Below are 23,302 nucleotides of genomic sequence, written 5' to 3'. Positions count from 1 at the left end.
ATTTAGTTAATTACAATGTATTTGCTGTCCTGATAATGTGCTCACATTAACACTTTAAATAAAATGATGTATAAACAATTCAAATCAGTTTGGCTGTGTGAATGAAGTTATTTGTGTTAACCTGTGTTATTAATCAACATGCTTTTGCTCTGTGCTCTAGTGAATGTCGGTGCACCACTGGGTGGAGACAGATAACTGTTATTGGACAGTTTGTCTAAGTTTATGAATGTTAGCTCTTCAGACGGCTTTTGTAATAACTCGTGACCATCGTTTTGGTTGTCTTAAGTAAAAAAAAAAGAAAAGAAACGACAATTAAATTCCTAATAAAAAAAAGGACACATTGATGACCCTTTATAACCAGATGGAAGAGGACAGGGTTTAGTATTCATGTTTTTCAAACTAAGAAAACTCGATGACAAACAAATGAAAGTGAAACGGAGGAGTTTATTCCGGGAGCTCCGATTGTTTATTGCGCCGCGTGACGTCACAGCTGTAGTTCGCCTGGAACGAGCGGAGACGAGCTGACGACCCGAGTCCGCGAGAAACACCGAGGGCACCGAGGCGTCTGTGCTCGTCCGTCCGGAGGCTCCGGGGCTCCTCGTCGGTCGGGGATACACGAAGCTAACGTTAGCTCCCCGTTAGCAGCGGGACTCCTCAGCCCGACAGTCGGGAGCGGAGACGCGGAGAGGTCGCTGGACGTCACACCGAGGCACGGCAGCGACCTGTCACCAGCCTGCTCCAAGTTACGGCTTCAGGCCAGAGTGGGTTTCCTTCAGGGGGACAGAAGAAGCGTCTGACCGCAGGTGAGCTGGACCGACCACCTGGTGTGTTGTGTTTCTGCTCTGACAGCTTGTCTGTTTCTCACCATGCTAACGGAGCTAGCTGACGTTAGCATGGTTAGATTGTGCGACACGTTGTAGAAAACCACCTATTGTTGAAATGCATCTTAACGCACACGCTTTAATGAGCAACTCGGCTTACTAATGTTAAAAAACTACATGTAAATGATGCAAGAGCTGGCTAATAATGCATTTATAAGGTGAGCGAATAGCAACAGTGAATCCCCCTTTGACCCCCTGCACACGCATACTCAGACATAATGTCTTTCACATGTAGTCATTACAAAAAGTAGGTAAGACAACTGTGTGAGCTTGATTAACTTTGATCTTTGATCTAACCTTACTGCTTTTTTATGTGTCAGAGGTATTGCCAAAAGCAAACAAGCTTTGTGTCAATATTGAAACTACATTGACTTTGCAGGATGTCAAGTGAGTGCATATGTTATTGTAACCCTGTGGTGTAGGATCAGGTAGTGATAAGTAGGCCATTGATGCTGGTGACATGCTGTCTAAAGTGGTTTTAAGGTGTACCGGTATCACAGTATTCAGTATTAAGATTGACATATGTAAATGTAATTATCTGAGGTATTGACTTTAAGGCACAGACGGGACCAGTCTGGCTGTAAACTAACATGCTTCAATCATGTGACATGTCATAGTAACATGACATGTTTTATTATAATTCTGTTCACATTGCTTTATGGGTCATTGTAACTGATACATATAATAATAATAATGATAGTTCCTTATATCGTGAAACTCTGATATTTTCTGAGACAGTTATCCTACAGTTCTCATACTGTTACATCCCAAAGCCTGTCAACAGGGTATGACTTTATATCAGTAATGCAGAGAACCAGTTGAGTAGAAGGGAATGCAATTATTGGGAAACTGATGGTCTATTCTAGACTACACATTATTATTTTATTGTCACTTTCTCTAAATACTTATGGCAAATTTTGGTCATAATATCTTTATTTGGACATCCAGGGCTGCCTCCTGCAGATTTCTATTGAACTGTCTGCCGAGGGGAGTGATGATAGATCAGCTCTGTAATTAACAATGACATAAAAGAGAGAAGAAGAAAAATACACACTTTGAGATGCTTTTCCCAGCAAATATTTGGTATTTTTCCTTGATAAAGGACTTAAAAGATGAATCATTCACAAAGTAGTTGGCAAATAAGTTTTGGTCGATCATGTAAATGATTTATAGACTAAATGTCTCAGAACTAAACAAACTCGCACCTTCTTTGATTCAATTGTAGCTTCCTGAATGACTCTTGACATCTCAAGGCTAAAGGTGTTATTCAGTTCATTTAATGTGTTGGTTATGTGAGAGTATAGATAACATCATTTGTTGCGTTTTCCCCCACCGCGAGTCAAGACTAATGTGTATTGCAGAACCAACTGTGACAGTTTGAGGCTTATTTCAACATCAGACACTATAACGCAGTAGAGGATTTATACTCTGCTGCTCCATGACCAGAACATTGTAGCTACTAAATTATAGCAAACTTGCCTGTGTGTGTATCTGTATTGGTAGGGTGGATGTCAAGCAAATCCTGAGGTCATGCTTGTAATGTATTTGCACGTTGTGTCATCAATGTGTCTGTGTGTATTGGTAGAGGGCAGGGCACAAGGCAGGGCGTTGTATCTTTACCAGCAGACCCAGATACTTGGAACAAAAGCTCTGTTGTTGAAAGATCATGTGACTGTGTGTGTGTGTGTGTGTGTGTGTGTGTGTGTGTGTGTGTGTGTGTGTGTGTGTGTGTGTGTGTGTGTGTGTGTGTGTGTGTGTGTGTTCCACCCTTGTCATGTGATCTGAGCTCAGGGCAGGGTCTGAGAAGTGCTGACTCGCTCTCAGAGGTTCCTTCCTCCAAGAGAACAGGCAGACAGCGAGCATGCATGCAGAGAGAAGAGATGGACGGCCAGATGGATGGATGGTTGGATGTCAGACAGAGAGGACATGTGGGAGAGAGTCAGAGACAGGCAGAGAGAGAGAAATGTGCAGGAAAAGTCCTGTTGTTTTCTCTTACAATACCAAGAAAGCCCCGCTCTCATTCTTTCGTTCTGCTCGTCTCTTTGTGGATTTTTAAACAGCAGCCAAGTAAAGATGCAAGCCTGCATTTTGACTCGCATCAACTATTCTATGGCAAGGCAAGTTTTGACTGTTTTCCTCTTTCTTTATGTGTTTGTTGGGATTTTTTTAATAATTGAGCTACTCATGTGTTTCTCCCTTGTAATTAAAGGTAAAAAGTGAACTGAATTTGACCTATTTACAGGGAGAAATGTATCTTTAGCTCTTGTTCAGAAGGACTTTCATTGTAGCAGAAATATTTTCAATTCCTGAAATACCAACATTACACTTTTTCTTCTGACCTTTTAAAACAATTCATTTATTTCCTTGTAACATGACAAGTGTATGCTGGTAATTTCTGATATGAATAGTTTGTTGCAATGTTAATAATGCAGCGTCTTGACTCTTTTATGTTTTTGCTTAGAAGCCACAAGGCAGCCACGTGTTTCATAGTCGTCCTGCAGTTCCTGTATTACTTGTTTGAATCAATTGAACCTGCAAGTCCTGCTTGAGACTCAACAGATCTCGTGTGTGTGTGCGTGCACGTGCACGTGAAAGGGTGTAAGTGTGTGCACGCATGTGCCCATGATTAACTAGTTTTGGATCTCTGCTTGCAGTCTTTCATGTTTCATATTCCATGTGACCCTGCAAATTGTATTTATTCAGTTGTTTGAGGGTCTTTTGTCCACTTAGATTGATGATCTCAATATTTTAGAACGTGAACATAAAGAAGTCATAGAAAGGAAAGAGGTGGGGTAGTTGCAGAATTTGAGCTGCAATGAAAAGTTATTTACATACTGGTGTATATGCTGTCATTTTAGTTCCAGATCATTCTGTTGACCAAGTGAAAACATACAAGCACCACATCCATGACTCTGCACAATGACCCTCCCTTTCACTCAATCTCTCTCTGACTTTTTAATGAAATGACTTATATGGGCTGGATAGATTACAATGTCCAACTCTTCCATGAGCTTAGATAATAACTTCTCCCAGTTTTACAGCTTAATAACAGCATATAGTGCAGCTCATGTGTACACACCTTTCTTTGATTCGCCGTTTCTGTGCCAGATTCCTGGCAATGAAACAGCAGGTGAAGTATGTAAGGTTCAAACAAAGAATGAAAGGATAAGAAGAAATGGAGATTGGAGGGAGTCAGTTTACTTTAACATCAGACTATTACACTGTTATATAGTATAACATATAAAGTTCCCTGTTCTGATTTCCTGGGAATTTTGGAGCAGCACACACTAGTTAGATGCACTTCTGTGGATGTGTCACATGGTTATTTAAAGAATATACCATTGCTTGCATACTGCAAAACTGAATTATCCTAGCACCTCTAAAACATAACATATACATATCTGCTAATGAATGTGTGCTCTATGTTGGTGAATAATTTAACAGAGGATTTCCATCCGAGCTGATAGCATGTTGGTTTCAGTAGCGGAGGGCACACCAGCACAGCATGCCTCATCCATTATGCAGCAGTTAGAGTAATCGAGCATGTCCTCATATACACCGTGTTAGAGGATGTTTTATGATCAGTGGGTTTGTACAAAACTAGAAATGCCTTGAATCATGCATGGATTTTACATTGTGTTTTGGCTATTTTGAAATGCGTCATTACTTTTTCACTGCATAATGTGGAAAAAAATGTGAATGTCAAGGAGAAGGAGTTACTTCTAAACCTTGTCTTTGTGTCTTAAGAAGAATTTGAAGAATTTAGTGTAGGATTATCTTTAAGTAGAGGGTGGGCTCCCTTGTCTGTGAGGAGATGTGCTGTGGTTTATGTGGAGAAAAGAGTTTGTTCTGTTGGGGAAATTGTTAATGTAATACATAACGTAACAAACAAAGTTTGTCATCAACACATCTAAAGGCAAAACTGTATCTAGCTGTCTTGAATGGCCACCCTTAAAGCCAGGATGTAATGCATGCTGTTATAGAGAGGGCAGAGATGGACAATAGGAATGATGCACACTTTCAGACATGTTGTCCTCATTAAAGGTGTTGAAGTAGAGAGCTTGCATTGAGAATTTTAAGTTAAGTAGTAATTTTCAAAACAAGGGCTCTTGATTTCAGACGGGTAGAGAAAAAGCAGTCTTTTATATTTTTAGCTGTCTCATGTTGATTTCGCTGGCTGACCTGTTGCTTGCTAGTTGATTTTATCACCTGCAGCTAGTAAGCCAATTAAGGGAATGTTAGCTCCATAAGTTGATTTTTTAATGTCTGCAGCTGTCTTGCTTGCAAACGAGAATACTTAAGTTTGATCTTAATTATGGAAGTGATGGCTACATACTTGGTAGTGTGCTAAAAGACTTAAGCTCAAGCTGCATGTCCCACGCACCAGTTGATGGTCAGCAGTTGATGATCCATGTAGAAAACATGGGATTAAAGAAGCAGTGTATTCATGTAATGTAGGGTATAGGTAGTTATCATTAAATCTAAAATAAAATACTTTTATTTTATTCTAACATAAGGCTGGACATACTATGACAAATGAGAACGGTTAGATTCATGCTTTATAGTTTGTATTTTCAATCAGTATATGTTTCACTTTTAACACTATTTTGGATGATGAGTTTGGATCGGGTTGTGGGGGTGTAAACTTCCTCAAATCCCAAAAAATAGCAGGACAGATTTTACTTTAAACTCTGATATAGTAGCATCAAGGATCAGCTCAAGCAGTGGATGAACTAGTTAATGAGCGGGCCTTTTCTTTTTAATATAATCTGTAGTAAGATAGTTAACTGGATATGCTAGTGTTTGTTTTTCACCCTACAAATGAGCAGACAAACACACTTTTGCCATGCTGACACCTCCCTCCATACTCTGGAAAAACAGTCCCACATACGCTGCTGTGACAATGAGGGGTGAAGTTGTAAAGACTCACCAGTGTAACAACATATCAAATCCCAATAAGTCAACCCTTTAAAACGTAGTAAAGTCAGAGTATGTGGGGCATCAATTTAAATGGCGTCATGCAGTTTGTGTGTATCTGTCTGATTCTCCATGCTCCTGCATTCCCTTGGTCTTATATCCTGTTGTCATCCTACAGAGCAGCAAAAAAACAGGGACAGAGGGTCCTGTGGTTCTTAGCAACTGTTACCATGGCTCCAGTCTGCCCTGCCCACATCTTCCATTGCCCACTGTGTGCATGTTTAAGGGACTGGCTTGGCTTCCTGTCAGTGCAATTCTTCCCGTAATAGCAGACAGGCACTTCCTGCGAACCAAAGCTAAAAGGAAAGAGATGGAAGAGATAATAGAGATCCCTGGCTTTGATGAGGTCTGGGTTTACAGTTAGGATAGATCGAGGAAGGTGTGGTTGTCTTAAGCCAGGTGATTTTTATATTGTTAAGAATTGTTCTGGTTGTTTAGTGTGAGCAAAACTGTTTTAAATAAAGCAACTGGACTTGATGATAATTTAAACTGTAACGAAATGTTTGACATTGTAGGAAAAACGCCTCTTTGCTTTCCTGCAGGAAGTTAGATGTGGAGATAAATACCTTTCTCACATTTGGCAAAAACAAAGCAGCACCCAACAGCCATTTAGTTTTGCCTATCATAAGATAGCAACCCTGGCTGTGTCTAAAGTTAACAAATCCATTCACCAGCAACTCCAAAGCTCACTAAACATTGGCAAAAAAGTGAATACGCTTATTTTTCAAAAGGTCAAACAGTTTTTTAAGGATCCCTACAACAACATGTACTATAGTAAAGGATTAACAATAAGAGCGCTAGGATAGTGGATAGCAGACATATGTAATTACATTATTTGTGTTCACAAGCACATCAATAAGGCATTTGTTTGATGACGTTACTAGAGATGAAGGGAAATAGATAACATATCACAGATCATAGAGAAGAATCTGCAACCTTTTCAATGTCCCATTTTTTATATTGCACATTGATTTACCATATTTACTGCTGCTGCCCCGTCCCCTGTCCAAACGGACCAATTTGCTTTGCTATGAACATCTGTCGACCAATCAAAGGCTGTGTCCTTGACTGTGTGTCAGTTTTGATCTCAAACTAGCTAGAGAACAACTATTTAGGTGGTAGGCATTCATTGTTTCCATCAAGGACACAACACAGGGCTTTCATAGGAAAATAGGTTGACTTCTGTCATCATCAAACAAACCATAAAAGTATCTTTTGACTCTTTGAATCTGCATCAGAGACTTCATTGTGTTAAACAAAGTTTTGTTTATCAAGTGTGTCTTCTCTCTCCAGGGGCCTTTATTCAACGAACCGGTGGAGTCCACCAGACAGAGGTGCTGCGGATAATCACTGGCTGTGATCACTGATCCCTGAGGAGCATGAGTCATGACCTCAGTGGTGCTTGTCGACACTGGTGGGACGGTGGTGGAGTATGTCACAGCTGAAGAGGATGACTCCCAGCAGGTGGGTCACACACAAGCAAGAATAAGATGGCATCTGCCGTTCACAACAGAATCTTTCTCCTTTTCTCATATCTGTCATGTTCTCTTGTTAAAAGCAGTTTTTGACTGTCCTGCTCTCTTTCGTCCCCCAATCTGCAGGAGGGAGAGGGAGAGTGTGAGGTGGACCTGGAGTTTGAGGGAGAGGTAGAAGGCGAGTGTGAAGCTGAGGAGGCCTTTGAAGAAGTGCAGGACAGAGAGGAGGCTGATAACTACCCAGCAGTCATAGTAGAGGAGGTACCCGGTGCCAGCCTGTCCGATGAGCGGGGTTACTCCGCCCAGGTGTTCGTATATAATGACGAGGCCTATCTGATGCAGGAAGTAGGCGATGAGCAGGAGGTGGAGACAGAAGAGGAGGCAGGTGAGACATTAATATTCCTGTATTCATAAAAAAGAATATCACTTAATGTCATAATGTTTATTTTGGTGCTCTGGGTCAGTGCATCAGATGACTACCATACACTCTCTTTTGCAAAACATAACACACCCCACTACCAAACCTCAGTCCTCATGCAACCTGTTTTACCCTCTTACTTGGAGTACTGAGAAATTTAACAAGGTTTTTTTTTTTATATATCCTGTTATTGTTGCTGGAGTAAAGTTCCCATTTCCCTGGGTTACATAGGTTTATTGGGCTGCATGTTTCACCTAGAAGACATTGTTTCTGGACTTGTGAGACATTTATGACTCAATTTTGGAGATAGGTTAAGCTTACCATGAAGAGCCATGACATGGCTCACATACATACAGTTAAGACTTATGCATTTATATAATTTTAGCTTGTGGCCAGAACTCTCATTCAGAGATAGTTAGACAGACAGTTGATTTTTCTGACACAATCCTAGTCTCGATTCCCCCAAGTCAAAACTACACCTAAAACAGGACAAAAGATTCCTGTGAAAAGGAGAGGAATGTATTATTATAAGAGATAACAACATGGGTTTGCATAATAAAAGTATGGATAGGGTGCAGTATGTGAGGCCTTTCTCTATAGACACACACATTGGAGCTTGTTCAGTGCCGCATAAAGTTTTGCTAAGTGTTCAGATAAAACGACATCATGACACCTGTGTATAAGAGGAAGGCCTAGGCCTACGTTCTCTATGCCCACATGACTGATTTTATATATTTTTTTCCTGCCCATAAAAAGTTGTGTACAGCTTCATTACATTTTGGTCATAAATTGTGCAGTATGATAATGGTATCATATAACTTGGAAAGTTAACTTTAGAGACCATCTTTAGAATATAAATTTCCCCCAAAAGGGACAACTTCAATTTGGTCCACTATCTTCTGAGTTAAGGGGAGAAAATTGTTTATCATTATGTCATCCAGCCAATGTTGTTGCCATCATTTTGCTTAATGGCAATTGCTAATGAGTCAAGCATCAATGCCAATTGAAGGGAGTTAAAGGGCAGCACTGCTTTGTCTGCTCAAAAGGGGAAGATGTCCTGCCAACTGTTAACACAGGTGTTTAGGATTGTGTTACAATAATTTGACCCATTCAATTAAAGTCAGAAAAAGGTCCAGTGTCTGGAAATGGCATGTCCACTCTACCATGCTAAATGCTTCCTAAGCATCAAGTGAGAAAACTACTGTTGGGTCAGAATCATTTCCAGCTTGCCACATGTAATGACGCAACCTTTCGTAGATTGTAAGATTATTAATGGAACGCACTTGGTCTGGTTGGATACTTTTTTGGTAAAAGAAACAGTTAAGTCTAGACGCCAACATATCTCAAAGTATCTTCTAAAATGTTTTTAAGGTATTTTTTGGGTGGGATGCCTGTAGTAAATCTTTCAAATGTTTTTTTGGTACATTAGAGAGGTTAGAGCATGTAATTGAAATGTTGTACGTTCATCTGAATCTAGATTGAAGGTCAACACATTGGTTTCATAAATTCAAGCTTACGCATTGTTGTGGTTGGGCGGAAATGTTGCATTTTTCTCATATGATTCTCCTGTCTGCATCTGTGTGAAAAGGTCCAGTAAAGTAGGCTGTGAGGGTCACAGGCCTCTGTGTTCACACACTGCCACCTTCTGGGTGTTTTTGACAGTAACTTTTCATGAACAGTGAAGGTATCCAGTATGAACTCTCTAATCATCCATTGATCCCTTATTAATTGGTACTAGTGTCTAATCCAGTTCAGTGTTCATAAGTATGAAACAGACTAAAAGACTGACACAACAGTATTTTCAACTAAAGAAAGATACATTCATTCACATATATACATGTTGAATTTTTAAGCCTGGTTCCAAAGATCAAATGTGCTGTCTCAAGCAGAAGGATGAAGTGATTTATTAACTCATTCTACTTACTGAAGAAACTAAAGTTTACTTAATGGCCCACTATAAATACATGATTGTTGCCTTTTTGTGTAATTAATGATGTTGTGCCTGTTTAATTTCATGGAGACAAAAAGACAATAACACCTGACAAAAGAACTGGTGTGAACAGATAAAAAAAATGCCTTAGACATTAAATTATATTTCATATAAAGATATAGCAAGCCTAAAGAATAACTTGTAAATGTGGTTGATGATTATTTGCACTTTAGTAGTTATTTAATTACTGATATCTTCACAGGCAATTAGGTTTTTGCAAAAGAAGCCATTTAAATTACCGAATTGATAATGAGCTATGCTGTAATATAATACCTGTTAATTAATTTATTTGTTGTAGTGTATTTGACTTGTACAAAAATCCAAGTTAAATTAGTTAAAAACAGCAAAACACATGCTGTGTTAATTAGTGTTAATGCTGTAATTTTAATAGAAAGTTTAAATGGAGCCACACACATAAAGTGACTCATACAAAACATGGTATTCTTTGTTTAAACTTAATTTAATTAGATGTACAGTATTGTCTTGGTGAAGTGTGATATTTTTTTTGTCAATTCGTTGTGCAAACTGCAAATTTGTTTGTATATTTTTTGTTCAGTGAGTTTATTATGAATACGGTTATCACAGTACAGCTTTATTTGACGTCGCCGCTCCGACAGTGAGGGAGGGCGAAGGAAGGATTTCCTGTGTCGGCTGCGGAGGGATACCTCGCTGCCGTCATAGTGCGTCTCGTTGAATTCGAGGAGATTTCCCATTCGCGGCGGAATGATCTGAGCTAGCAGCTTCCTATACTATTCAGTGAGAAGTCAATGTGAATCTGCAGCAAGGGGAAAACATGGCGACTTCGCAGCATGAGGGGCACGCAAACCAGCTCGATCTACTCATCCGAGCCGGTAACGTATCTCCACCTTCTTACAACCGCGACCCGGGAGCTCGCTTTCAGGTGCGGGTTGCGTTTGAAGCTCGTCCGCGGCGCCTCCGCCCGCTGAGCAGTGTGGTGGAGTAATGGTGGAGGGCAATCAGGAAGTGATCACCTTGGTAGCAACCTGCATGGCGTTGCTACACGGTTTACCGGACCCGGTTTAAGAGGGGAAAGACTTTGGCTCGGCTCGCCAGTCTGCACCAGCGGGTCGTTATCTGCACGGAGAGTGTTTTGCATGTTGCAGCATTTGAATTCCTCCGCGATGAGAGTTAGGACTACAGATCTGTGGTCGGCGCTGCACAACCAGGAAGTGGAAGATGTTGTCTTTCCTACGTCTTTGCCACGCTGTCTGAGTCGGAAGGACATGTGGGTGTTATTTTTTACTATCATTAATTTGGTGCACACAGCCACATATCCCCTCCGGTATTAATATTAATATTATTATTACCTGTGTCTGGCTTTATGTTTCTCCTTTTGTGGTACTTGTGTGCAGTAAGTCCTCACATTGTACATGAATAACAGTCCATTAGACAAGAAAAGTGATGGCCACTGTATGTGTGCTGTGTATTGTCGGAGTGGTGGGCAGACTTATCACAGATGAAATGTGGGAGGTTTTGATCTTTTTTGCATTCTGGTTTATGTTTTGTGCAGCCACTGGTTGAAGCGTGGGGTGGCCTGGCTCACTGGTTTCTCCCCTGTAGTTGTTTTCTATGCAGCTTCAGCCTCCGACCACACTGACCTGTTAAAAAAAAGACACTAAAGTGTGATTTCACTCGCCTTTTAACAGTTTATGTTAATGTGCTACGTGTTGTGAAAAACACTGCGTCGTTTTCACACGTTTTTTTCCGCAAATTACAAACTATATTAGTCCCGTTTCGATGGCGGAAGCATTGTGTATGTAGAGGGCGTGCTGTGTTGTTGAGTGACTTGCCCGTTATACCAATGGCGTGAGCGCTGGTCTATGACGTCACCGAGCGTCCAATCACATTCAACCGGGGGCGGGCCGTTCGCTCCGCTATGAGCCAATAGGAGGTGAGGCGGTTGTTGAGTGACAGGAGGATTTGTGAGCTTCTTCGAAGAGAACTGGAGGGAAAGGATGAGGACTGTAAACACGGAAGTCATCAGAGGCAGCACTACTTTTTGTCGGACTTGCTGCTATTCTTGGCGCCGTTACATTGTAGTATAGGTTGATAATATTCATTTTTCTAACTTTGTTTTGATTATAATACTTTTATATACTCTACCAATACATATTGTGTCTTTTTTTTGCCAGTTCTATATGTTTGTATTTGTTTTAATATTCAATAATTAAGGATAAATTAAAATCCTAACATTTTGGACAGACTAGAAATGACTATAGTGTCCATATGCGGTTATGGGTGTCAAGCCGCAGCTTTCTGACCTCATATTTTGGTGGCGTTATCACAGTATGGCTGCCTGGTTTTAAGAGCAGCCCGGTAAGCTATAGAGTCTCAGCTGTGACGGCCAACAGCATGTCCTGTTTGTTTGAGAGAGGGAATTGAATGAGTGGGACAATCTAAAGATAGTCCATGTCTCCCCTATGCTGTGGCTGTTGCCTCAGTGAGATAGCCAAACATGGACAGAGCAGTGTGTAACGGGATCTCGTGTCTCCAGTGATTGACACCGACAGCAGGTGCCCTGGGTTCCTTCTCGGGGTCTCAAATGGGCCAACGTAACATTTCCTTCAGGTCTAATCCCGTATTCTATTTAAACAGCATTGTGTCTGTTTTTGTACCAAGTCTTGCCATATTTGTGATAGCCTAAATAGGGACGACATTCCTCATGTCACACTTTGAGTATCTTGAACCAATCCTGGCATCTTGCAACTTCAAACATAACCCAAAGGTGCAGTTTAATGATGTCATGATAACAGTCAACAAATATAAAGAGGCAATATAAGAAACGTCCTACTGTGAAGGTTGCACTATACCTGGATCAGACTAAATGTGTTGTTGTTGGAATTGCCAAATAATCTTGGCAATTTGTCTTTTCACTAGGGGGCGCCATATAGTTGCATTTGGTGTGTTGCATATGCAGCACTGTGTTAACTGTGTAACAGGTGACAAGCTGTTGGTAGTAGTAGTTCTTATTATTATTGCTGTGGGGAAATGAAGTTAACCATTAATATATAAATAAATATATAGATATATATTTAAATTGTTTTCTTAGCTTTGACATGGGAAATCAAATTGTAACTCATGTAAGAACATTTACTAATTGATTATGTGTGTGTTTCAGTGGAGGCTTCTGTCCATGGCACCAGTATTCACTGCTCCGATAAGACCATTGAGGCTGCAGAGGCTCTGCTACGCATGGATTCACCTTCCAGCCTCAGAGGAGACCGTAGCCCAGGTAAAACACACTAACTAATAGTACCCCAAAACACGATTTACAAATGGTTTGACTTCAAACTTTGTAATGTTCAATAATAAACTCCAAATGATTATATACAATAGTTTAGTGAGGGGTGGCTAAATACTAAATGTGGTTTGTCTGTTATCTTTGCTGTAGTTTGGACATGAAGAAAGTAATGTATTCCAGCTTGAATATTTTTTAAAGTTTAACTCTTCCCTCTTTAATTCCTCCATCCAGAAGCTTTTATCCCGCCATGCATAGTGACACCCGACTTCCTTCACGCAGCCATGCGTCCCGACATGATTACAGAGACAGAGGTGGAGATATCGACAGAGGAGTGTTGCGAGGAGGAAGATGAGGAGATGGTCACCCTGCTTGAGGAACCAGAGCCAGGCCACGAGCCTGTCAGGAAGAGGAGAGGTAAGACAGAGAGATCTTTAAAGTTTTTGTTTGTGCCAACACAGAATTCATCTATAAACTGAGGAAAGTGAACCCCCAGTAGTCAAAAGCTGTGGGGAAAAAGAGCACACAGAAATGTTAAAATTCTATTTCATGCAGTTGTAGACCCACTATCTGCACCATATTGTGGAGTGTGGGGAGATAAGTTTTGGAAAAAGGCAAAGTTTTAAATGGAAAACATCTGGCTGCTCTGTCATTAACCTTACCTCACAAGCCAAGCCACAAACCTCAAACCAAAATCCAGACTTCCGCTGTTAAGTACAGTTATTGAGTTTATCTAAGAGCACCACCTAGTGGTAGAGTCTTACAGTAGGGTCTAAACTTTAGCTCACAAGGCAGATTGATTGATTGATTGATTGATTGATTGATTGATTGATTGATTGATTGATTGATTGATTGATTGATTAAGTCTTATTTTAAATATTCCCTTGTTATAGCTGGACGGAGGCCAAAGACGCATCAGTCATCTATTTCCAACGGTTCACTGGACCTCGGCATCAAGAAGAAACCGAGAGAAGGGAAAGGTACCCAACAGTGCTAATGCTACGTCCCATGCTAAACATTTATGAAGAGATAAATCTGTTGCTATGATAACGTATAAAGCACTGGATGAATCTAGGTTTCTATTAACCAGTGCATTCAATTATCTTGATTTCCAGCAGGGAGCACCACCTACCTATGGGAGTTCCTGTTGGACCTCCTCCAGGACAAAAACACCTGTCCCAGGTACATCAAGTGGACTCAGAGGGAGAAGGGCATCTTCAAACTGGTCGACTCAAAGGCCGTGTCCAAGCTGTGGGGGAAACACAAGAACAAACCAGACATGAACTATGAGACCATGGGACGGGCACTCAGGTGAGCAGTCTGGGATTTGTTTTGGGGGAGGGGATTCGGATTGTGTTTTTTTTTCACAATTGTGTTTTTTGGAAACCAGCATTGTAATTCCTGAATATTGTTTTTCACTCAGATATTACTACCAGCGCGGCATCCTCGCCAAGGTAGAGGGCCAGCGGCTGGTTTACCAGTTCAAAGACATGCCCAAAAACATAGTCATCATCGACGATGATAAGGCAGAAATGCCCTCCCCCGAAGATCTGATGGGCTCAGAGACCCTATCCTACGAGCGCGTGCCGCCTCCATCCGACATGCTGCTGCAGGCGACGGAGCTGTCATCGTCCAAGAAGCCAAACATCTTGCGGGGCGGGAACAGGGCAAACGTGGTCCATGCTACCATCGCCACGGGCAGCAAAACAGTGGCAGGAGGTGGCGCAGCAATGATGGCAGGGATACCGAGGATAATATCTACTTCAGGAGCATATGATGGGAGTCAGCAGTCTCATACGGCTATCATCCCAACCGCCACTGGGCCCAGGTTAGACTCCCGCAGAGAGATGAGGACCTCCAGTTAAAGGGTTTCTCATATTAGCAGTGCCGAGGCAAATCGTTTCATATTTTCCCAACTTTTAAGTATTGACTTTTTACTCCTTTTTGCTGTCTTACCTCTTGTCTACAGGACAGTGCGTGTGGCAATGCAGGTGCCTGTAGTCATGACAACATCACTGGGTCAGAAGATTTCCACTGTTGCTGTGCAGCAGCCGACAAGGACAACAGGGGGAACCGGCCACACCACCCTCCTCACCAACACTTCTGCTGCTGGTAACACCAACTCACAACAGAAGGTGTGTATAAGAGGAAACTCATTCAATTACAAGTACTTTTGCATCTCACAACATGGTATCTGTTCCACTACCATATATGGAAGCTAAGAAGTATAGAATGTGCCAAGTGTCAATTTTAGCAAAAACTAAGGAAGGGAACTTTTGAATGAATCATTTTAAGTTAATTCATCCATCCATCCATCTTTTGCTGCTTATCCAGGCCATTTTAATTGATTATATTATTAGGAATTATTGTTTTATACTGCTGGGAAATGCTGAAAAAGTGTTGGCCATATCATCTCTCCTTCTTATCCATCATACTTTCATAACTGAGGTTGGTAATAAGCTGCGTTCTATATGGTCCTGTACAGGCTTATAGACCAATGAAGGAAATTGTTAACATGTAACATTCTTGGTTTGTAGTCTTTCTTGGTGACCTTCACAAATAGTTTTTTTTAAATGAATGTGTTTTTTGGGTAGGTTATGATCCAGACCATCCCCACCATGGTCCCAGCCACAGCAGAGAACGGAGACAAGATCACTGTCCAGCTGGCCAAGATCATCACAATCCCAGCCCACCAGTTAGCTCAGTGTCACCTCCAAACTTCCACAGGCTCAAACAAGTCCAGCATCCGGGGCTCCTCAGCGGGGATCAGCCTCATCGGGAACCCCCTGACGGTCCGGGCTCTGGGACCTGTCAACGTCGCACCAGGAACGCAAGTGATGAGACTCACTGTGCCGACGCAGGCGCAACAACAGACTCTGGTGGTGACCCAGGCGGGTAGCGGGGCGGGCGTAGTAACCGTATCGACAGCCAATCAGACGATGACGGCACACCCTCGGATCATAAGCGGCATCTTTAATGGTTCAGAGCTGGTGATAGGATCACAGGGAACGGGAGGAGTCTCAATGGAGAAGTTGAAGGCAGCAGGAGTCCAGTTCCAAACTGTGCAGATGCCGATGGCGGTCCAGCAGAACCAGGTGAACCCCAAAACTGTCCCGAACGTCCAATCAGAGGCTGTGGATGCTGAGGTGGTTATCAAACTGGAAACACCGGACGTGACGATAAAGACTGAAGAGCCTGAGTGTTGAAATGAACACATTTCAGAGTGGTAGTTTGTATTTGTCTGACGTCATTTACTCTTGTTATAACCAGCAGCAGTCTGTGAGACTTTAAAAGACTCCTGAAGGCCTGTTTTTAGTCCTGAACTTTGTTTTCACATCGTCTTTGTCGCTACTTAGAACTTTACTGATCCAAGCCGGTCCTCAGAACCACACTGAAACCTCTGAGTGTCGTGTATGGAGTTCACAGAAATACACACAGACTTTAAAGGGACTTGTTGTGAAAGGTAAAGGGACCAACCTTGATCACTACAATGATGCCTTCTGAATGGATCGCTGTCGCTGTCAAATTTTGGGGGGGGAAAGGAGAAAACCTTGAAAATACAAAAAAAAAAGCTGAAACACTACAAAATGAGGCAAATAGTTACAACCAAACAAAATGAAAAGGAGAAATACACAATGGAGGTGTAATTAAGCATTTGTAGAGACCATTCGTTTATAATTTTGCCACTTCAGATGTTTAAACCAGCAACTTCTTTCTTCTTTTTTTACTTATATCACTGTGCAGATCAAGTGTGGGTGGTGCTACGAGAGTGCTAAGAGTGAGAGAAAGACAGAGAAAGTGGAGCCGTAGGACGCTCAAAGAAGGAACAATATCAGAGAGAGAATGGTCATGTATGTACATATTTATATATATATCTCTACTATTTACAGTTTACGGAGCTAAAGTTAACAGCCCTAGATTTTAATTTTGACTTTCTTTTTCATGTATTGTCCGAACATTAAGCTGAACTTTGTTTTTGTGTTTTGATACCTTGTACCAAGCACAGTATTACTGAAACTAGGTGAACTAATATTTGTATTATTATTATTAGTTCCACTGTAACTATCGGGCTGTTAAACTCTCATTTAGATTGAAACGGCAAAATGTCATAGATCAGTGGCCAGATTGTTTTGCAGTGTCTCTTCCAGTGTCTGAAAAAATCTCAAGGCATGAATTTCAGACTTATTTCACAAAAGGATCTTGGCTATTTCTCCATTATTTTTCTTTTTTAAGTTTGCTCTTTTCACAACTCTACACAGTCTGGCTGCACAGAAATGCAATGAATGCAACTCAGAGCTGGTGCTTGCTGCCATGTCTTGGATTCAATTCATATAGGAATGTATGTAAACACAGAGATCAATACTTAATTGAATCAATTATTTTAATTATTGAAAAGAGCATTGAAATCACAAGTTTATGCAAAAATGTTGCAAAAAATATAAAACCACTGTGGATACCAGGTCACTTTACTTAAAACAGAGGCCAATTAGCCAGCATACATTTTATTACTGCCTTTTTGGCCCTGCCCCAACATTTCATTATTTTATTTTTTATCTGAAGAGAGAAAGATGTTTTGTGTTCAGACTGGACTTTTTCTATATTCAACATTTGAAGTATATTCTATTTTGTTGTACTCTTGTTTCAAAGTGTATTAAAGTAGATTTTACTGAAATATAAAAAGAAATTTCGATCTTGAGTCTTTTCATCATGGTTTTATGGATTCATTCTTAAAGTATTTACATTGATGTTTGCAGGTGCAAAATTGGATTTTGGGGGGAAGTAGGAGGGGGTTCACAGTTATTACAGTTGCATATTCTTAAAAATGTTTTCTAGTTAATCTCATTTCTATTGCAAATACCTAAAATATAAGTATAAGAAATACATATTTAATAAGATACAAACGTTGCAACTTCCATACCTTTAATTATATCTCAGACAAGACAGACTCCCTTCATGATAGTTTTCAAACCCTCTGAGGTCTAAGCCATTTTTCCTATTTTTGGTCCACCCAGTCTCTTCCTGTACACTGAAATACATTATCATGTTTAATTTCTTTCTTCAAGACAAACTGGGCAATATGTATGCTACAGTGATGTCTTGAGAATGTGAATAGTTATTATACATACATAATAACATTGATTACCTAATACTCTTCATAGCAAGAAAATCAAATAAAGGCCTAATATGCTCTTCATTCTGAATATTAACAAACAAATTATTCAATCGTTTTATTAATATTATAATATAATTAATTACTTGGACATGAAAATGACTTTTCTATGACTTTTTTCAACATACTATACTATGATTTTTTTTCATGACTTTTTTCGACATGCTAAACTATGACTTTTTTTCAAATGCTGTACTATGACTTTATTTTTTTACTTTTTTCGAAATGCTACACAATGACTTTTATAAAAAAAAAAATTAAACATAATATACTAGGACTTTTTCATGACTTTTTCGACATGCTATACTATGATTTTTTTATGACTTTTTCAACATGCTATACTATGATTTGTTTTTCATGTCTTTTTTCGGCATGCTAAACTATGACTTTTTATGACACTTTTTTTATGACATGCTATATTATGAACTTTTTTTCGACTTTTTCGCATGCTATATTATGACTTTTTAGACATGCTATACTATGAATTTTTATGACTTTTTAAACATGCTATACTGATTTTTTTTCATGACTTTTCTTTACATGCTATACTGATTTTTTTTATGAATTTTTACAACATGCTATATTATGACTTTTTTAAACTTTTTCCGAAATGCTAAACTATGACTTTTTTATGACTTTTTTCGGCATGCTATATTATGACTTTTTTTTTTCTTTTTTCGACATGCTATATTATGACTTTTTTAAACTTTTTTCGACATGCTAAACTATGACTTTTTTTGCTATGACTTTTTTCGGCTATGACTTTTTTAGATTATATGACTTTTTTTTTTAAACTTTTTTTCGGCATGCTAAATGCTCTCCTAAACTGATTTTTTATGACTTTTTTCGGCATGCTATATTATGATTTTTTATGACTTTTTTTATTATGACTTTTTCTTTTCTTTTTTCGACATGCTAAACTATGACTTTTTTTATGACTTTTTTCGACATGCTATATTATGACTTTTTTTTTTTTCGACATGCTAAACTTTTTTTTTATGACATGCTATATTATGACTTTTTTTTTTCTTTTTTAGACATGCTATTTATGACTTTTTTAAACTTTTTTCGACATGCTAAACTATGACTTTTTTTATGACTTTTTTTAGGCATGCTAGATTATGACTTTTTTTTTTTTAACTTTTTTCGACATGCTAAACTATGATTTTTTATGACTTTTTTCAACATGCTATAGTATGACTTTTTTTTTAACATGACTTTTTTAAACTTTTTTCGACATGCTAAACTATGACTTTTTTTATGACTTTTTTCGGCATGCTATATTATGACTTTTTTTTTCTTTTTTCGACATGCTAAACTATGACTTTTTTTTAACTTTTTTCGACATGCTATATTATGACTTTTTTAAACTTTTTTCGACATGCTAAACTATGACTTTTTTTATGAATGTTTTCGCATGCTATATTATGACTTTTTTTTTTTTCTTTTTTTTTTAGACATGCGACATGCTATACTATGAATTTTTTTTTTTTCATGACTTTTTTTACATGCTATACTGATTTTCATGCTATACTATGATTTTTTTTTGACTTTTTTTTACATGCTATACTGATTTTGTTATGAATTTTTACAACATGCTATACTATGACTTTTTTTTTTTTTCGGCATGCTAAACTATGACTTTTTTTATGACTTTTTTCGGCATGCTATATTATGACTTTTTTATGACTTTTTTCAACATGCTAAAGTATGACTTTTTTTCATGACTTTTTTCGCCATGCTAAACTATGACTTTTTTTATGACTTTTTTCGGCATGCTATATTATGATTTCTTTAATGACTTTTTTCGGCATGCTATATTATGACTTTTTTAAACTTTTTTCGACATACTATACTATGAATTTTTATGACTTTTTAAACATGCTATACTATGATTTCTTTCATGACTTTTTTTTACATGCTATACTGATTTTTTTATGAATTTTTACAACATGCTATATTATGACTTTTTAAAAAACTTTTTTCGACATGCTAAACTATGAATTTTTTCATGACTTTTTTCGGCATGCTATATTATGACTATATTGGCATGCTATATTTTTTTCTTTTTTAGACATGCTAAACTATTACTTTTTTTTAACCTTTTTAGATATGCTATATTATTACTTTTTTTTTTAAAAACTTTTTTCGAAATCCTATACTACGATTATTTTCATGACTTTTTTCTTCCATACAATGCTATGACACTGTAAATGACACACTCTACCATGACATTTTCATGGCACACTATATTATGACATTTTATGGCACACTATACTATGATATATTTTATGAGACTTCTTATGTTAAACTATACTATGACATTTTATGGCATGATAATAATAATACATCATCACCACCTAACAAGAGTCCATTCATATTCGCAACAGTCAACGCCCACAATCATCCAATCATCCAATCACAGCCCTTAAACAAACTCCCTGATATCCCTGGTTATAATCCGCATCATAGCAGTGCCAGGAGGACTCTGCAGCAGCTGTCTCTGGAGGCGTCGGGAGGAGGACTCTGTTGGATGACGTGACTGTCGAGTCTCCGGCGTCTCTCCTGAGTGGAGACCAGGGCTCGGACTGGACTCTCGGCTCCCTAAATGGTCCACGGTACTGTGAGTACCCGATAGTTAGTTTATTTTGTATTTTTTCCTTTTTTGTTAACGGCAGATAGACGCTGTTTATCGTTTCCTTGTTTTGTTCATTTTTGGGGATCCGCGGTAAAACCCGGAGCGTGTTTTTGATTGGAGTTTTTGAGCGATACTAGGATTGGACTGAACTCTTGGCGTTGTGGAAAAACCCGAAACGGTGTAAATTTAGAGATTGTGGGTTACACCCTCAATCCTATCTATATTAATTGTGTTCCTCCCTGGTTTGAATACATTTCGTTGTATATTTGTTCATGCAGTAATGTTTTTTTTGGTGACATATTTCGTTATTACTGGATATTTACTGTATTGTTTTGTATGGTTTGACTGACCTATTTTCTTTCCATTTATAATTATTATTTGTCAGACTTGACTCTGACTGGCACCCCTCTTTAATAATAAAAGGTCAAAACCGTTACAACACTATACTATGATATTTTTATGACATATTTATGGCATACTTTGTGGTTAATGGACTTGTACTTGTTTAGGGCTTTTCTAGTCTTCCAACCACTCAAAGCGCTTTTACACTAATGTAATTTGCTCATTTACACCCAGGGGCTACCATGCAAGGTGTTGCCCATCAGGACTAACTGACATTCATACAGCCTACTGGAGCAATTTGGGTATCTTGGCCAAGGACACATCGACATGGACTAGTGGAGCCGGGGATTGAACCACCGCTCTAGCACTGAGCCACAGTCGCCCCAATATTATGAATTTCTTCATGACATACTACACAATGACATTTATTTAGCATACAATGGCGTAACAGTTTTATTTCATACTGTACTATATCTTTTGTGACATTTTTTGGCACACTGTAATATGACTTGTGTTTTGACCTTTTTATGACTACACTATGACTTTTTATCATTTTGATTTTGACATTTTTTATTGCATATTTACGGCATACTATACTATGAAATATTTCATGGCATTGTATACTATGAGTTATTTATGACATTTTATGAGAAACTATATCCTTATCTTTAATGGCATACTTATTTATCACTTTTTTAATGAGATACTATATTTTTTTACTTTTTCATGACATGTTAGTATGCCATTCTTTATGATTTTCTAATGTAATTTTATACAATTAGATTTTTATGCCAATCTATATTATACAATTTTAATCACTTATTTCTTTTTTGTTGTTGTATACAATTGTATAAAACATTTTATGATTATGAATGATATTTGTTTTATGATGATTCTTAGTCCTAGTACGGTTGTATTTTTGTTTATTTTTCAGATTCATGATAATTGTAAATTAACATAATTAATGTCACAATTATACCATGCGTCATGCCCCATATGTCCGGAAGTGTTTCATTCAACATCGCAGCAAAGATTAAAAAGCTCACTGTTTTTCACGAGAAACTCCAGTTCTTCCTGTTGTTTTCCTCCGGCCTCCCTCCTTTTTAAAGCGTGTTCTCCATATATACTGATGAAGCAGTTTCATAAAGGACATGGGGAGCTGTCCCTGCTGAGTTACAGACACAATAAAAAAAATCCTACAGCAGCTGACACTTCTGTAATGCTTGCCAAACTGGCAGTAGGGTGAACAGGCTGGGGTGGGTCTTTTTTCCCCCTTTGGGTTCTTTGCAGGCACCTCTTGTCACCAATATCATTGATGCTCAGTGGATGGGTACCATTTATACTTCGACAAAGAGGCCTCTATTCCTGATTTGTGCACATTCCATGTCAGTTTGTAATGTTTCCAGGATGCTTTCTTATGCTCTTCCGTAAAAGCTAATAAGAATTTGGCATCAAGTTTCCTCACGAAATACAGCCGTTTGAGCTTTTTTCACCAGGAGATGTATGATGGCCAGGTCAGGTTTTATGTAATGTTGATTCCCAGGATCTTATAACTGTTCACTTGCTCCAACTCAGCTTTATTGATGTATAAAGGGGTGTGTGACTTCACATCCTTTTGTTCTAAAATCTCCAATCCGCTCCTTGGTTTTCCTGACGTGGTGAAGTAGGTCGTTCTCTGAGCACCACTCTGCAAGATTGTTGATTTCCTTTCTTTATAAAGTCTCATTGTTGTTTGTCATCCGGACAATGATGGCAGTGTCATCTGCAAACTTCCCAACAGCGGCTTTGTTAGCACCGTGGTGGTTATTTGGCTTGTAAGAAACACCTGACCATTGCATCTCTATGAATCTATTTTTGATTAAATTGACACACGTTCGATTACAGGGTGACGAGTGGAAAGCTTAAGTTGGATCTCCTTGTACAAATCCCCCGCTGCGCGACTACTTCACTAAGGGCAGCTCTTAATCCCAGCAATCAATCAATCATCACCCTTTTGGATAGCATCAAGTAACTAATTAAAACAAAACTCATCAGAAAAATTAACATTTAAACTTACATCCGTGTGATAATAACTACCTTTTGTTCAGCCTTATGATAAGGTAGACAAAGATAAATCAAGGTGTGCTGTAACTGAAAAGAAGCTCATAAATAC

General features: G+C 38.9%; 1 protein-coding gene across 4 annotated transcripts; it reads left to right on the top strand.

Moving 5' to 3' along the window:
• The first annotated feature begins 437 nt into the window (after positions 1-437).
• On the top strand, positions 438-17,684 carry LOC129095523 (ETS-related transcription factor Elf-2-like). 4 transcript variants are annotated; one of them, XM_054604000.1, is made up of 10 exons: positions 438-803; positions 7,152-7,322; positions 7,460-7,718; positions 12,881-12,994; positions 13,235-13,417; positions 13,894-13,980; positions 14,119-14,311; positions 14,424-14,828; positions 14,970-15,135; positions 15,595-17,684. In XM_054604000.1, the coding sequence occupies exons 2-10, from the start codon at positions 7,245-7,247 to the stop codon at positions 16,204-16,206; spliced, it is 2,097 nt and encodes a 698-aa protein (XP_054459975.1). In that variant the 5' UTR covers positions 438-803; positions 7,152-7,244; the 3' UTR covers positions 16,207-17,684. The 4 variants fall into 4 exon arrangements, with proteins under 4 accessions (XP_054459975.1, XP_054459974.1, XP_054459977.1 ...); XM_054603999.1 differs by having other exon boundaries at positions 439-803; positions 14,116-14,311; XM_054604002.1 differs by lacking the exons at positions 438-803; positions 7,152-7,322; positions 7,460-7,718 and adding an exon at positions 10,511-10,592.
• The last annotated feature ends 5,618 nt before the right edge of the window (positions 17,685-23,302 follow it).

This window comes from Anoplopoma fimbria, chromosome 9, assembly GCF_027596085.1.
Source record: "Anoplopoma fimbria isolate UVic2021 breed Golden Eagle Sablefish chromosome 9, Afim_UVic_2022, whole genome shotgun sequence".
In the NCBI taxonomy this organism is placed as follows: Eukaryota; Metazoa; Chordata; class Actinopteri; order Perciformes; family Anoplopomatidae; genus Anoplopoma; species Anoplopoma fimbria.
The sequence above is the reverse complement of the archived record's forward strand: the minus strand, read 5'-3'. Positions and strand labels throughout refer to the sequence as shown.

Coding starts and splice junctions, on each gene's coding strand:
- LOC129095523 (XM_054603999.1), top strand. CDS start 7,245: ATGACCTCAGTGGTGCTTGTCGACACTGGTGGGACGGTGGTGGAGTAT. Junction 12,995..13,234: donor CAGAGGAGACCGTAGCCCAG/GTAAAACACACT, acceptor TCCTCCATCCAG/AAGCTTTTATCCCGCCATGC. Junction 14,829..14,969: donor CCAACCGCCACTGGGCCCAG/GTTAGACTCCCG, acceptor TCTTGTCTACAG/GACAGTGCGTGTGGCAATGC.